At 35.7% G+C, this 15,778-nt stretch overlaps 2 protein-coding genes across 2 annotated transcripts in view; both read left to right on the forward strand.

The window, feature by feature from the left end:
* The window catches only part of LOC111053487 (transformation/transcription domain-associated protein), a 160,447-nt gene that overhangs the window by 83,997 nt on the left and 60,672 nt on the right, over positions 1-15,778 (forward strand). The window contains 4 exon segments of the mRNA XM_039430392.1: positions 2,179-2,332; positions 3,095-3,345; positions 5,333-5,504; positions 7,524-7,742. Of these exon segments, the coding sequence (XP_039286326.1) occupies positions 2,179-2,332; positions 3,095-3,345; positions 5,333-5,504; positions 7,524-7,742 (796 nt within the window).
* Positions 12,563-14,062, forward strand: LOC111053488 (beta-1,4-N-acetylgalactosaminyltransferase bre-4). The gene has a single exon (XM_022340386.2). The coding sequence runs from the start codon at positions 12,912-12,914 to the stop codon at positions 13,920-13,922; it is 1,011 nt and encodes a 336-aa protein (XP_022196078.2). The 5' UTR covers positions 12,563-12,911; the 3' UTR covers positions 13,923-14,062.

Here is a 15,778-nt window from a genome sequence, read left to right on the forward strand (position 1 = left end):
GCTGTAACCTAACCTAACCTAACCTATACGTCAGCTTATGAATTTCGGGATGCGATATTTTGATTTTCCACAGAATCACTTGCTCACTTTTTACCATCCACAGACGACGAAAGTCTCAGCTGTTTCAGTCAAGGATGAATTATCCTTTTAATGTCGTTCAGCGAGTTTTCCCAAGGATGAGACCTAGTGCAATAGAATTTTTATATCATAAACAAATTTCCAAATTTCGTGAAAATCGTTAGAGCCGTTTTCGAGATCCGTTGAACATAAATAACCAGATATAAATATGAATAACCAGATATAAAAATACAGAAATCGCTCGCTTAATATAATAGGATTCAACAAAGCGGATAGCGCTATCTCTTTCTCGCTTTGCTCTGTTGCCAGATCGTCTTCTAACAATTTTGAATAATTAATTGAAATATTTCATCTTAATTATGAAAATTAATTATGAAATTATTGAGAAATATAATTTCTTTCTTAATAAAATATTGATTATTTTAAACAAGAATGAACAGTTAATATTACAGTAATAAACCTGTATCAGCTACCGTCTGTAGAAGGCAGTGACAAGACAGAGGATCGGCAACGTTGTTCTACTATCTTTCTTCACTGCCATTATAACGTGGACCTCACTATAGTTTGAAGTTTGTTCACTAGTTGTTGAATTAACATTACGGTTAAATTGATATAACTTGAGAAACGGGAAGATAGTTTTGCAAAATGCATGATGTTGTGGGAATAAGTTGTTCGTATTAGATTAGATTCTGAAATTTGCCGCCAAAATAGCTTCAATATGGCCGCTTCACAACAATTAGTGTCTAGATCTCTTTTTATAGACTTGAAGAGGTGCAATTCATAGCATACTTGAGTAACAGTGTACGTGTCCGGTACAGTGAAAATATAATTCCCATGAATTTTAATGGGACTTTTCCCACTGAGCCCGGCCGAGCGAGTATGCATAGACCCATTAGAACTTATGGTAATAATAAAACCGGACTATATCACGTTCACTGATTCTGATGCGTAGGAATCCAGCTTTAGTCGGAAGGTTTCGACCTCTATTAGTTTTCAGTAATATATCAATCACAAAATCATTATGCCTTCGTGAGATTCATTCTAAATAGTCAACTTTCCCATCTATGACATTAATCAATTCTCTGGCAGTTCAAAGTGAAAAAATATTACAGTATCTATTGAAATGATTCAAATTTGTGAGTTGCAATAATGTGGATACTAGTCGCTGAATAGGAATATGGTATATATAAAGGTGCGTACAGATATACGCGCCACGAACATGAGCAATCCACTTTTAATCATCTGATTATATCTGTATTTTTACAGAAACGGTAAGATACAGGTATAAAAAGCTTGGCATCAGCTGATTAAAAGTGAATTGCTCATGTTCGCGGCGCGTAAATCTGTACGCAACTTTATTGTATCTTTTGAAAGACACCTTGCGTCATTACATATTGATCAAGACCAGTAGTAATAGTACAGTGAGGTCCACGTTATAATGGCAGTATTTGATTAATATTGGTGTTGCTATCCTTGCCTATCATTCGACAAAACAGATGTGGTATCATGTTCTAGATCTGCAACTTTGCCAGATCGTTTTTAACAATGTAGGAATGAAATTAATTAACATAATATAATTAATCTCAATTATAAAAAATATTAAATCATTAAAAAATATTTTTTCTTAACGAACAAAATCTAATTTTTTGTTTAAAAAAGAACAGTTAATATTGCATCAGATATACTGGAATTGGCTATCTTTTATAGAAGACAGTGGCAAGGCAGAAAGTCGGTAACACTGTTCTCCTATCTTAACTTATCTTATCCACTGTCATTATAACGTAGACCTCAATTACAGTAAAGATTCAAGTGTCGGTTGCACAACAGCCGGTTAAATTTTAACCGTGATTAATTCCACGAGAACCAATCAGAGAAGCCGTCTAATCAAAAACGCCTTCTCTGATTGGTTCTCGTGAAATTAATTACGGTTAAAATTTAACCGGCTGTTGTGCAACCGGGGCTAAGTAATTAAGAAGAAGGAGAAGAAAAAAGATTTGGTAATTCAATTTGAAGCAAACAATATTAATGATAGATGTGGCTACGATTTTTTACATATGGTATTTATCTTTGGTGTGTTGAACCTAATTTTATGTTTTTTAGGAGCGTGATGAAGTACCTAGGGAAATCTCACAACCTGTGGCACAGAGTAACATTGAAACTGGAGCAAATGGTTGCCGAGAGTGCTGCTCAGAAGGCCAAACGAGATCAAATACTAGACCCTTATGAAATCGATTCTGATTCTCTACAGCAACAGGTGAGTTGCAAGTTGATCATTCTCGTATAATATCGTATAATCTGTCGATTTTTGAATAAAATCATATCCAAGTCTCTTGTTAATATGAGATGAAAATTTTGATTAGACTTTTGAACGTTCTTCTAAACTATTTTTTAAAAACTTAAGGCAGGCACTGAGACCTGTTATTGGGGCCATTAGCATGCAATACGTTTAAACAAACAAAGGTTAAGGTAACGTTATGTGCAGATATGATGTAATTGTATTTTTGAATAAAATACATGATTGGGAAAAATGTGAAGTAGATGGTGTTGCCATCTGTAGGCATCGCTTGGACTAGAAACATTGATAAATCTCGGTGTGCTAAATTTGACAATTTAATCAACACAATTTAAATAATACAATAAATTGCCTTTTTAAATAAGACAATTTTAATCGAAGCAAGCGGCACTTTGAACTGCACTGGCTCAAGCTATTTATTTTATGAAAACATGAAATATACTGTCTTTTTCTCAGTATTGGAGAAACATAATGTATTTGAGAAATGGAGCAGATCAAATTGAAACCATTTCCGGCTGCAACGTAATAGTTGAAACTTCGAATCAATAATTTATCACCGATTTCAGCTTTAATTACAGTTTCAGAATTATTGAAACTTTTAAACTACAGAAACTTCAATAGTCGTTGTGAACCAACTTTTCATATTTTACTTTACTTCTCGATGAATGCTACATCTTCGAATTATGAATTTATTGAGACGTTTTTTCTGATCTGCTATTCTAGACTTTGATCGATCACTTGGCCGAGATGTACAAAGAACTACACGAAGAAGATATGTGGTGTGCTTTATGGCAGAAAAATGCCAAATACAAAGAAACTGGCATCGCTCTGTCTTATGAACAGCAAGGCTTCTTCGGAAAGGCTCTAGAAAAGTATGAGGCTATCATAACAAAAGCTAGACACGATTTCACCAACACGTCTGCGCCTTTCACTATTATGAGCGAAGAAAGGTTATGGGAGGAGCAGTGGATAAGGTAAGAAAGACTAATTTACATTTTCAACTTTTCCAGGGATTTAATCTCATTGACTGATTTCAATTTGAATTTTATTCAGAAAAACACTCGACAATTTGGATAAAGATTTCCTAATCGGTAGGAAATTAGTCAAGTTTATAGCTCATATAATTGTATTGCTTTGCAAAAAATCAATCTTCTGAAGGTATGATCACATTGGATGCTCATATGAGCAAATGCACGTGAGGTCATGCATGACCAAGCTCTCAGATGGGAAACTAAATGTGGAAGAGCTATAGGAACAGTCACACTGGACACGGGCACTTGCTGGTTGCGTTCAGTGTGAGCAGCTACAGACAAGTTACAACGTGTTTCAATGGTTCTTTCCAGATTTTGTTTCTCGGCTCATCCATGATCTGACAACATGCACTTGTACATCCAGTGTCATCAAACCCTAAATTTTATTATGAACCAAAAAAAATAATTGTGAAATAATTGACAAAGTATAAACCTATTTCAAAATTCCATGATCTGATACATTTTGATAGTTGATGACGGTTTCTCCTATAGTGAGATTCTCGTTTTAAAGTCAGCATCCGATCAACATTGGCTTGCTATCCGTGTCTGTCACTAGCCAAAAAAGATAAATTCATCCTTTTCTAATCCAGCACTGCTGCCAAACTGCAAGAGCTTTTGAAGGCTATGAGAAATTATAATCAAATACCAGAATATTCAATCGCAATTGTCATAATTCATCATCATGAAATTTGAATAATAAAAATATAATATTCTCTTGGTGGATGCAATAAGACGGGATGAATAAAATAGGGGTATTCACAATGTTGGAGTTAGCTGGCGAAGTCGAGCTATTCGCTAACTCCAGCTATTTGCTAAGTCTGTGTTAACTCAATGCTATAGTGGTACGTTAGAAAAAAATTAACAGACGAGATAGCAGATAGCGCAGGTTTGAGTCCGCTAACTCTAGCTATCTCTTTTAAAACGGCAGCCATATGTTTATAATCTTACTTTTTCAAACCTTAGACCAGTTATAGAATAGACACGCCCCATTGTATATTCATACTGAAAGTCGATGAAGCCAACATCTACTGCCATATCGCTCCATCGTGACGTCAGCATCGGATAGAAAACTTTTCTGTAGAGTTTGTTTACATTGTTTTCCATAGCAGATTGCGTCTATTTCAGTGGGAGCGCAGCGGGAGTTTACCATTTTTATGAATAATAATTTACTTTCATCTGAAATAGACACAATCTAAAACTTTTCTATGCGATGATGACGTCACGATTTGGAGATATGGCAGTAGATGTTGGCTTCAGAGGCTAGACTTCCCAGCAAGTCTATTCTATAACTGGTCCAAGTTTCAAACTAACTTCAAGTTACACAAAAATTATCCGCTTGGATCGCTTCTGCAGTTAGCTAATAGCAGATGGTTTTAGATGGAGCGTTCACAATCCAGAGTTATCAAATAGCAATTTAGCTGGCTAAAACAACATTGTGAATACCCCTAATATATTTCCGAAATCTATAGTTAGATTAAAAAAATATTTCGAAAAATATAGTCAGAAATAATTACAAACAAGAATCAACAATTATTAGATGTAACACGAAACTAGAATCAAGAATTAACCATCAATACTATATCAGATATATCGGCATGACTTCAATCACAGATGCAGTGGAAAAGAAAACGTGACAACTATGTTGCCCTATGGAATCCACTGTCTGACTTCAAAACGTAAACCTCGCTCTATCTAAATTTGGGAAAGGAACAGTTTTGGGCTTTAAGCCTGTTGTTCCTTCCCAATCATTCATAGTTGAGAATGATATTGTAACCTATGTATAAATGTATAAATAAATATAGTACAAATGTATAAATAAATATAGTACAGACTTCCTATTAGGAAGAATAAACTGTTAGTTTCTTGTTTTCCTTGTATTGACTCCATAGATTTAATGCAAGTTATGCTCCTATCAATTTCTCACCTTTAGGTGTACGAAAGAGCTGAATCATTGGGGCGACTTGTTGGACTATGGCAAAGATAAGTCTGTAATGAACCCATTTTTGATTCTGGAAAGTGCCTGGAGAGTTCCCGACTGGAATCTCATGAAAGAAGCCATCATTCAAGTGGATACAACTTATCCACAAGAAATGGCCTGGAAGGTATGTTGCAATTTAATTATTTTACTGTGTAGCGATGTGTCTCAAACTTGTTTAGTTAATACTTCAATATCGGGGCACCGAGCTTCGCTCGTTATTTTTATTTATTGATAAACAGAACACAATTCTCTAAAATGATCGTGTTTATATTTCACAGCTGTCTATATTTCATCTTATGAATTTCGGGGATGCGATATTTTTTATTCAATTAACTTTGAATTTAGAAAAGAAACACAAACTTACTCCTCAAATCGTTTAAATATTGCTTTCCGGTGGTTCGGAACCCACCTAAGGGTATGATAACACTGGATGCAGGTCAGATCGAGATTTTTTTCATTTTCGATGATGTACTTGTTGTATGAATCAATAAAGAATAAAGATCATGCATGAGCCATGAAACAAAATCTGGTGAGAGCCATTGAAACACATTGTGACCTTTCTGTAGCTGCTCACACTAAACGCAACCAGCAAGTGCACGCGTTCAGTGTGCGTGTTTCTATTGCTCTTTCCAGATTTTGTTTCTCATCTGTGCGCTTGGCCATGCATGATCTCACATGCACTTTCATATCCAATGTAATCACAACCTCAAGCTGAAAGTCCACTCATCTCTCAACATCATCATTACCATCGCACAAGCCTGAAGTTCAGCAGACTATGAATTGTCATTTATTTTTTATTTTTCAAGGGGAACTCTACGAGTATTTTAAGCCCAGGTGATAATGATGAGGGGATGAATGACAATGCCACACAAACGCTCCCATTTGTGATGATGAATGAATGAGAGATGATGAAATAAAATGTGAGAACGAGCACCCAGCCGATACAAAATGAGAGTGAAATAGAACCCGAATCACCTGAAAAATCCACAATAAGAATCCACTACCATCATAGAAAAACAATAGCATAAGTAGATATACCATGGTATAGGGCGTTTATGTCGCAACTTTTACTGTTATCTCAAGCCGATTACTGTCGACTTTTACTGTTTTGACCGGGTAAGAGTGTATGAACAGCACAATATGAGAGACTACCAGCGTCATAAAGCTTCACGAAACTACGTGGACTATCGGCTTGAGATAACAGTAAAAGTTGCGACATAAACGCCCTATGCCATGGGATATCTACTTATGCTATTGTTTCTCTATGCTACCAACTAGTCAAAACTAATACTATTCATCCCCTCTACATTTATGCCCCATTAACAGATTCAGTTAGACTTCTTAGTTTTCAAATTTCAAATCTCTATAAATCTATAAATTCTAAATTCGAAATAAATCTATAAATTAAGGATTCTATAAATTCCTTAATTGTGTAGAAGGCTTTACTTTTTAGTCATGTCTCTAAAACTGTTTTGAATTCATTTAGAGGGACGGTGTGGGAGTTGGGGTGTAATTTATTGAAAAGGCTGAGACTCAGATGAAGATGACTATTGTGTGTCTCGGATAGTGTATTGTAGGGTATATCAATATTTTCCTTGTTTCTTGTGTTGTGTGAATGTATAAGTAGTCGTTGGGGTAGAGTTGAGAGATTTTCTTTAACATAAACTATGGCTATTTAGGATGTATAGTCCTGGGGCTGTATGATATTTAATTCAATAAAGTGTTGTTTACACGATTCCATCTGACGAAGGCCAAGCATGCATCGGATAGCTTTCTTTTGCCACCTTAGCACCCGTTCATCATCAGATGCATTCCCCCATAGAAGATTCCCATATAGTAAGTGGGAGTGGAAAAAGGCAAAATATGAGAGAATCATCAGTTTATTACTTATTGAGTCTTTTAACTTGAAAAGCAGAAAGGTTGTACGGGCAAGTTTCCTGCATAGTATTTCAATATGTTTATGCCTGGTCAACGTTTGATACAAATAGATCCCAAGCAGTTTAACACTTTTGTTTTCTTTGTTTTTTGTTTTTAAGATCAAATACAATTTTTCCGCTTTATTTTCCCGCTATATTATTCCGCTATTGCGGATTGGAATGTTTTATAAAAATATATCAGCTGCCTACTTTGCTGATTTGTTTAGGTGCAACTGTACAAAGGCTTCTTGGCGATCTGCCACAACGCAGAGTCAGATCAGCAGCATCAGCAGCCGCAGCAGCAGCAACAGCAGCAGGGACGTCACAGCCTGGCAGAGGTGGAGCGCTACGTGAAGGTGGCCAGTGGACTCTGCATGAAGGAGTGGCGTCGTCTGCCGCACATTGTCTCGCACATACATCTGCCCCTACTGCAGGCTGCTCAACAGGTAACCACTACTAAACTTTTCACTATATTGTGGCTGGCAACGCGTCAAGGTGTCACTCCGACAACCGGTCACATCCTCCGGTGCCGACAACCTGTCACCTTTTTGAACCGGCTTTTGACAACCTGTCACCATTCGGTACCCTGCAGCATAGAATAAAACAATCTTATCAAATCGTATAGAATTTCTCTCTGCCCGCAGCTTTTAGTTGGTGAGCAGCAGGTGCAAGTCGACACTAGTTGGTTGTAGCAGTTGAGTGCTGAGAAGTAATGCGTGTGTGCGAGTGGATCTTGGAACAGCAAGACCAAATTACAGTAGTCAACTAACATCTTCGTCATAGGTGCATACAGTCTTGAGCGCCACGAACACGCGTATTTTGCTTTTCATCAGCTGATGTTCAGCTTAGTTTATCTGTATTTGTACAGAAACAGAAAGATACATCTTAAGCCGTTTCCAAACTGAACAAATGTTCGACATATATGTTCGGGAAACATGTTTGTTGAGAAGCTCAGGGACAAGCATTTTAAAAAGTTTGGACAATCATTGTTTGTCGAACAAAAAATTACTGTTTTTCCAAACATTTTCAGAGTTGACAGCTGTAAAACAGCTGTAAGACATAAAACGTGTTCTTCCCACTTACAAATATTTTGTTTGGTGACGCGTCTACACTGGCCACAGGCAAACGTTTGTCAGACATAATATAATTTGCCCAAACTGTTTCAACTAATATGTTTCTCGAACATTTGTTCAGTGTGGACCCGGCTCAATTAAAGTTCTTTTATTTTAGACATTTCCTTTCTTTGTTGTTTGTTATTTGACTGCAAAATTTCAATGATGATATAATAAATATAGCATCAGCTGATGGAATGAGAAATGCACGTGTTCTTGGCGCATAGGCGGGATGCACACCGGAGAAACACATTTCGTGAAGCCCTCTTTCATGAAACTTGTTTCATGCAATCCGTTTTACTCGCGCATGCATACAAAAGAAACGTTCCCTGCTTAATCTTATCAGTCGATTGCGAGCAACTTTCGTTTCACGTTTCCTGAAACTTTTTTCACGAAACGCGTTTCTCCGGTGTGCATCCCGCCTAAGTCTCTACGCACCTATGGACTGAACTGAATAGAGTCATTGTTCAAGAAAGAATTTTGAACTGGTATTTAGCAATAAACTGCAGATATGAGTCATCACTTTTTATATGCAAACTTTATGTTATTATTGACTCTCCTGTTAATAAATCGCCTGAGAAACAGGCAACTTACGCTTCAACGGTTTTCAAACTGTAGCTGTAACTAAAGTTCTTCCATTTTAGACAGCTCCTTTCTCTGTTGTTTGTCAGTTGAATGCCAAATTTGAAATTGAGCTAAGAATGCTAGACCTGCGAGGCAATTTTACGTTCCCATCCGATAACACATCTTAGGTGACATCATCATGTGATAACAAATTGTCGACATCAAAGATTGGGACAGGTTGTCGCCTAAAAAAACAGGTATTTTTGGTACTCTGTTGTATCGAAGGTGGTGACTGGTTGTCGACTGAAAAACCAGGTATTTTTGCTACTCTGTTGCTGTTGGTCGGTTGACTGTCAAAAATCATATTGAGATACCTCCAAGGCTGTACCTGGAAAATCAGGTACATAACAATCTAGATTGCGACCTACCTACCTACCTATGATCTGCGCCTCCTGTACAAATGGTCGCCCTCATAAGTGTGTGTGACACCTTGTCGACATTGAAGGTGGTGACAGGTTGTCGTATGTGTCTGAAATACCAAGTGACAGGCTGTCAGGGTGACATCTTGACGGCGACACTTCTGGTTGATGGGTGTGGTTCCAATGTATACTTGAATGATGAGAGCTTATTGCATATTGATAATTTTTCTGTGCATGATTGCTTGTTTGACAATATTTTATTGTCTTAATGAAACACTGTAATAATATCGAGTTACCTTGCTGGATGAAGTCTCATGTTCCAGGTTTTAGAACAAATTAATCAGATAATTACAGAATCTAAATTCCCTCCCCCCTTCGATCAAAGATAAAATCGATGCAAAGATTAGTATAAAACCAATGTTGAAAATCTACTAAGAAATGCTGATACTTCGTCATGTTGCAGCTGTAGAATAATCTTTAATTATTTAAATAATACTACTGTACATCAACGTTAGAAAATTAGATAGAAAAATTCTATATATTTGCAGATGTTATCACTTGTATATTGGGGTGAAGAAAGCATTGTAAAACAAGGCTTTTACCGACCTATTAAAAAGCAAGCTTAAAATCAATAATTGAACGAGCGTCAGCGAGTTCTCACTTTTGACGTACTGAAGGCCAAAGTCGTTGTCCATCTGTTTGTATGTTCTACAATAACTTTAGAAAGAATAGATCAATCAGCTTTAAAACATCTTGAACACGTATTCTTGGACCCTTTTTACAGATCAAGTTTGTTGGACAAAAAAATGGACTCACTCCTTCGTCCTTTTTCAGGATATAAAAATAACATTGAAAGTGCATAAGAAAATAATTTGTTATGATTTATCATTTAGTCATCTGAAGAATTCATTGCATGCAATTACTACAGTTTTTCCATTCATTCATAACATCAGCTGAGGCTATTTGTGAGCTATCACTTAGCCCGTCTTTCATGACACAGATAAATGATTTCAGCTGGTTGATATACAACATAATTTACAACTTTTACATCAAAAATCTGATACAGGTTGTGATATCGATGTGTGGTTTGCGACTTTCACTTTCTCTTGGAACTCTGTATCGAAATCATGTATCACATTACCTTCTCATTTAAAAAATCTGGTGTGGCGCACTCACACAACTTTCCTTGCCGTTATGAAAATTGATCACCTGACGCTAGTGTTCACGCGCATCTCTACTATTCAAAGATCTGAGCCAATTGGTGACAGGACTATCATGCTGGAGACACACGAGGTCTGCTATCTCTTCATAGTGAATGATTCAATAGAATCAACAGTTTGCAATTGAATAATCACATTCTCTCGAATTTTGAGCTTATTTCCATTTTTAGGTGAAAATTTTACTAAACATTAATTGTAGAGATTTTCATGCTGAATCCTTTCCACCTGAAATTTTCTGTTTAAATTGTATCTGAAGACTGATAATTGGGAATCTAAAATCAAACTTTGCTGAGGTGGGGCGAAGCTCTTGAAATTTTTACAGATATGGGACTTGTGGCAGTTGATAAAGCTTATCGATGACTATCCTAGGTATAAATTTGATCAAAATCGTTGGAGCCGTTTTCGAGAAAATCGCGGATAACCCTGTTTTTGACAACATTTTCGCCATTTTAGCCGCCATCTTGAATTTCATTCGATTGAAAAATCGGAAAATTATAGTGTAAGGACCTTAAGTTCCAAATTTCAAGTCATTTCGTTAATAATTGGGAGATGAGATATCGTGTACACAGACGCACATACTCATTCACTCATACACATATACAGACCAATACCCAAAAACCACTTTTGTGGACTCAGGGGACCTTGAAACGTATAGAAATTGGGGTACCTTAATTTTTTTTGGAAAGCAATACTTTCCTTACCTATGATAATAGGGCAAGGAAAGTAAAAATGAATTTGTCTTTTTCAAATTCAAAAACTTATCCTTTTTGGGTTTCAAGGGTGACCATATTAAGGCTGTGCAACTCAACTTAGGTGGAGTGCTTTTTTATAATTTTTAAATTGAATTATTTAATCGAAAATTGACATTTTTATTATTTTTTTTTCAATCAACAATACCATGATTTTATCCCCAAAACTTAATAAATTTATCTCTTACCGAATTAATGATCTGTTGTCTCCAAGATTTAAACTTTAGGCACTCATATCTCAGAAAGTGTTAATCTGAAAAAAAAAACTCCTGAAAAACTTTTTCGTTTTGATAAATTAATAGTATTCAGATTGACAAACTTTTAAAATATCTATACAAAAAAAATATATAAAACCAGTAAAAAGATTTTTTAGCCTTGTAGTCTGCATAAAATAAGTTGAGAACCTCCAACCGAACAAATTACAGCGTTGCCGGATTGAAACAATTGCAACATTCTGAAATTTTCAATTCTGCCAAAGAATTGTTTGTAGAATATAATTTCCGATATTACAGTAGCGCTGAAGAAGTTTCAGGGTTGAAGGATCAAAAGGAAATTCAATATTTTCTTCTCTCTAGGATTAGGCGTACACACCTGTTCAATTTTTCTAATAAAATTGAAAACATTGCAAAAATATGTTTTTATTTTGGATATTACTTCTCTCAAAATAATGAAATAATGGGAGGTCGTAATAAGTGAGAATTTTACATCAAAATAACAGGGAGAATGTCTTCTCCCTGTTGGTGTCTGGATAATTTTTATCCGACGTAATAATATATTAGAGTTATTTTTTAGTTTATGATTATTTTTGTGAAAGACGAGTCATTCGAGCAGAAAAAATAAATTTTCAAGTAAGGAGAGCAGCTGTATTTATTGTATACTAATTATTTTATGCTAAATGCTGGAAATTTACAAGTTATTTGACTGAAATATTCTAACTTCAAGCAGCTGGTTGCTATAAGAAAGGCTGACATACTACAAACATGGATTATTCCAGGCAAGGTTGTCTTTTTATTCTAGTTAAGAAAACTTGAGGTCAACGATTTTACTTGTCCAATACAGTACCGTACTCCAGATAATTAAACAGATAATAAGCTTCAGTTTGATCGGTTTCTACCGCAAATTACAAATCCTGATCGACCTACGATAAATCGATATGATCTTACAACTAGCGACTCTCGATAATATTGATTAATAACAAATCGATATTTCAATTGTACGAGTATCGACTGATATTCCTATCGACATGAATCATGTCGACATAAAAGTTATCGACGCTTCAAGATGGCGATGTTGATACGATCGATGTCAAACGTCGTCTGTTCCCTGTTGTTGTGATCAGTAAAATTTCTAGGATAACCTATATACGGATCAGTATGAAGTTTCCCAGTATTATTTGCTATTTTACGCAATGCAGTCAATTGATCAATAATAGTTTATTATCTACAGTTTAAACAAAAATTATCTTTTATCTGAGGATGTTGGAAACTCTACACTGCGGAGAATCCTGAACAGTAAATTTTCTTTACAGAAGCATCTTTGGCATGGCATAAAATGTCTAGCTTTCTGCATTTTGGCCGGGGAAAATGTTCGTACACTTGCAATAAGAAGTTATTATTTCTGATTTTATTAGTGGCTGTGATTGTAGTGAACATTTTATTGTATGCTTTTGGATTTTTGACTCATTCGGCTGCAAAAATAATAACACTGGCAGAATTGCCGAACTTTCTTGTACCTGCTCCACATAACCTAAAGGAAGTGCGCGATGATGAATTGTGCGACCTTATGCCAAAATTTGTGAATACTGTTTTGCCATATCCAAATGTGAATGTAACGGAAAACGATTTAAAGCAGCTGGATAAACTAGACATTAGTGAAGGCGGTGCGTGGAAGCCTCATGACTGCGTGTCTCAACACCATGTTGCTATTGTTGTGCCATACAGAGACAGAATACAAAATTTACATGTATTTCTTTATCACATGCATCCCTTCTTGCAGGCTCAAAAGTTAAACTATCAAATTTTTATAGTTGAACAGACGCATCAAAGACCTTTTAACAGAGCAAAGCTATTCAATGTTGGTTTTTCTGAAGCTGGAAAAATTTCTCCATTTCATTGTTTCATATTTACAGATGTAGACTTGATTCCTCAGAACTTGAATAACATGTATGCGTGTACCGAACTTCCTAGACATATGACAGCTTACATTGATGTGTTTGACTACCAATTGCCCTACGGTAGTCTGTTTGGCGGCGCTGTTGCTATTTTGAAATCATATTTCGAACGTGTCAATGGGTTCTCAAATACATTTTATGGCTGGGGCGGCGAGGATGATGATTTTTTCAATCGTGTTACTAGAAATGGAAGTAGAATTTGCCGATATGAGTATAAGATTTCCAAGTATGTAATGCTTTCACATAAAAAACAGAAACCGAGTGAAGACCGATATCACCTATTAGAAACTGGAGTGGATAGATTTTTGACTGATGGGTTGAACTCATTAAAATACTCTGTACTGAGTTTAGATAAACTGCCTCTTTACACAAGAATACTTACGGATCTCTAGAATGTTGAATGTTTCTTTACTATACCAAGCTCAATTGAAACCATAACTTGGTAAAAAATGTGGTAACGATGATCAAGTATATGAAAATATAAATCAAGAATATGTTTTTCATGATTTATATTACTACTACTTTCTAGTGATTTATATAATTTAAATTGTATCTGTGCTGAATCATCTTTGTGATCCACATACCACACACCTCTTATATTTGAATTTCTTGAAAGTTGAATGTTGAACCCCTATTAAAATGTTCCTCATAATTTTGTCTAGTCGTGTGGATGAAGTTCTTTCAACATTGTTTTGATCTTCAGTGACTAACTTTAAAAAAATCAAGTTGGCAGAACTTGATAAATAGTCTGTTCCCCCTCTTATATGTTTTTTAGCAACCAAGTAAAGATATTTTGCTATACGTATTGGACTCTTATAAATTGCAACATGATAAATCAACGCTGTAGACCTAAATGATTTTTATAAAAAAGTCACTTTCCAATGTTTTAATGTTTTTTTTTTCTTCAGTATTTTTGTCTTCACTAACTATTGAAGTAGTGACGCGGCGCTGACCGGTTGTTTTTTATTCATAGATGCATTTAATTGTAGGCAATTGTTTGTCTACTGAGTGCTTATTTTGTATTTTTTCATAACGACGTTGTTAAGTGGTTTTTAGTGGAGATAGTGGTTGAGTGGACATTATTGTCCAAACTTCACCAATTTATCAAATAAAAAAGCATTCAGTTCTATTATTATTAAGAATACCAATATTCAACTCACAAGTTCTCCTTGAAAAATTATTTTCCAATCAGAAATGTCTATTAGATAGTGTGTATCGGTGCTATATTTTGTTTGCTCAGATAATTTCGCGCTACTACTAATGGATGTTGTCATACAAACAGATTTCCAGCCGACCTTCAGAATTGTCCTCCGATTGGCTGGTAATCAGCTGTTGGTGAGAATTAGCCAATCTAAGGACAATAATTCTGAGTGTCGGCCGACAATCGGTAAGTTATGTGTGATAATGGCCATTTGATGGATAGCCGTTAGTTGACCTACATCAAGGAGGATATAGCTGGCTTTTACATCACTGACTATTACTGTACGGATAATCGATAGTTGGCCTACAGAACTGAATTCTAGATATTTGCTTTCAAAATCACATTCCTTTCATCAGGAATAAACCTCACCACCTAATTGAATGAAAAAGACTAAGAAATTGTCAAAAAACCACCGATTTATTGATACTTAGGAAGACCGGTTTCGGTTATTACACCATTGTCAATCTCTAATAAACTAAAACTAAATACAAGAGCAGCAGAATTCATACTAGTAGGCGAGTACTGCTATTGGTCAAGGGCATGAACGCCTGTCATTGGCCCAGCTAGACAGTCCCCTCCCACTCAACGGTGTCACAAAATGGCGGCTTAAGCAACAGAATCGCCATGATAACAAAATTTACTTTCAGTACAAAATAAGAATCAAGAAAACAAGTGTGAAAGATAAAACAAATATGTAAATGGAAAAACTATTGACTAATGCCAATGGCAGACGTTCATGCCCTTGACCAATAGCAGTACTCGCCTACTAAAATAAATTCTGCTGCTCTTGTATTTAGTTTTAGTTTATCAGAGATTGACAATGGTGTAATAACCGAAACCTGTCTTTCAAAGTATTAATAAATCTGTGGTTTTTTGACAATTTCTTGGTCTTTTTCATTCAATACGAATAATTACCACAATATCAACTTCTCAACTACACAAAAAAACTCACCACCTAAACTGAACATTTATTCATCATCAAACTTACACAGATGTGGTTGTGGATATTAATTACCAAGAAATTATGGAATACAGCGTATAACATAT

The sequence above is a fragment of the Nilaparvata lugens genome, chromosome 1, assembly GCF_014356525.2.
Source record: "Nilaparvata lugens isolate BPH chromosome 1, ASM1435652v1, whole genome shotgun sequence".
Classification (NCBI taxonomy): domain Eukaryota; kingdom Metazoa; phylum Arthropoda; class Insecta; order Hemiptera; family Delphacidae; genus Nilaparvata; species Nilaparvata lugens.

Coding starts and splice junctions, on each gene's coding strand:
- LOC111053488 (XM_022340386.2), top strand. CDS start 12,912: ATGTCTAGCTTTCTGCATTTTGGCCGGGGAAAATGTTCGTACACTTGC.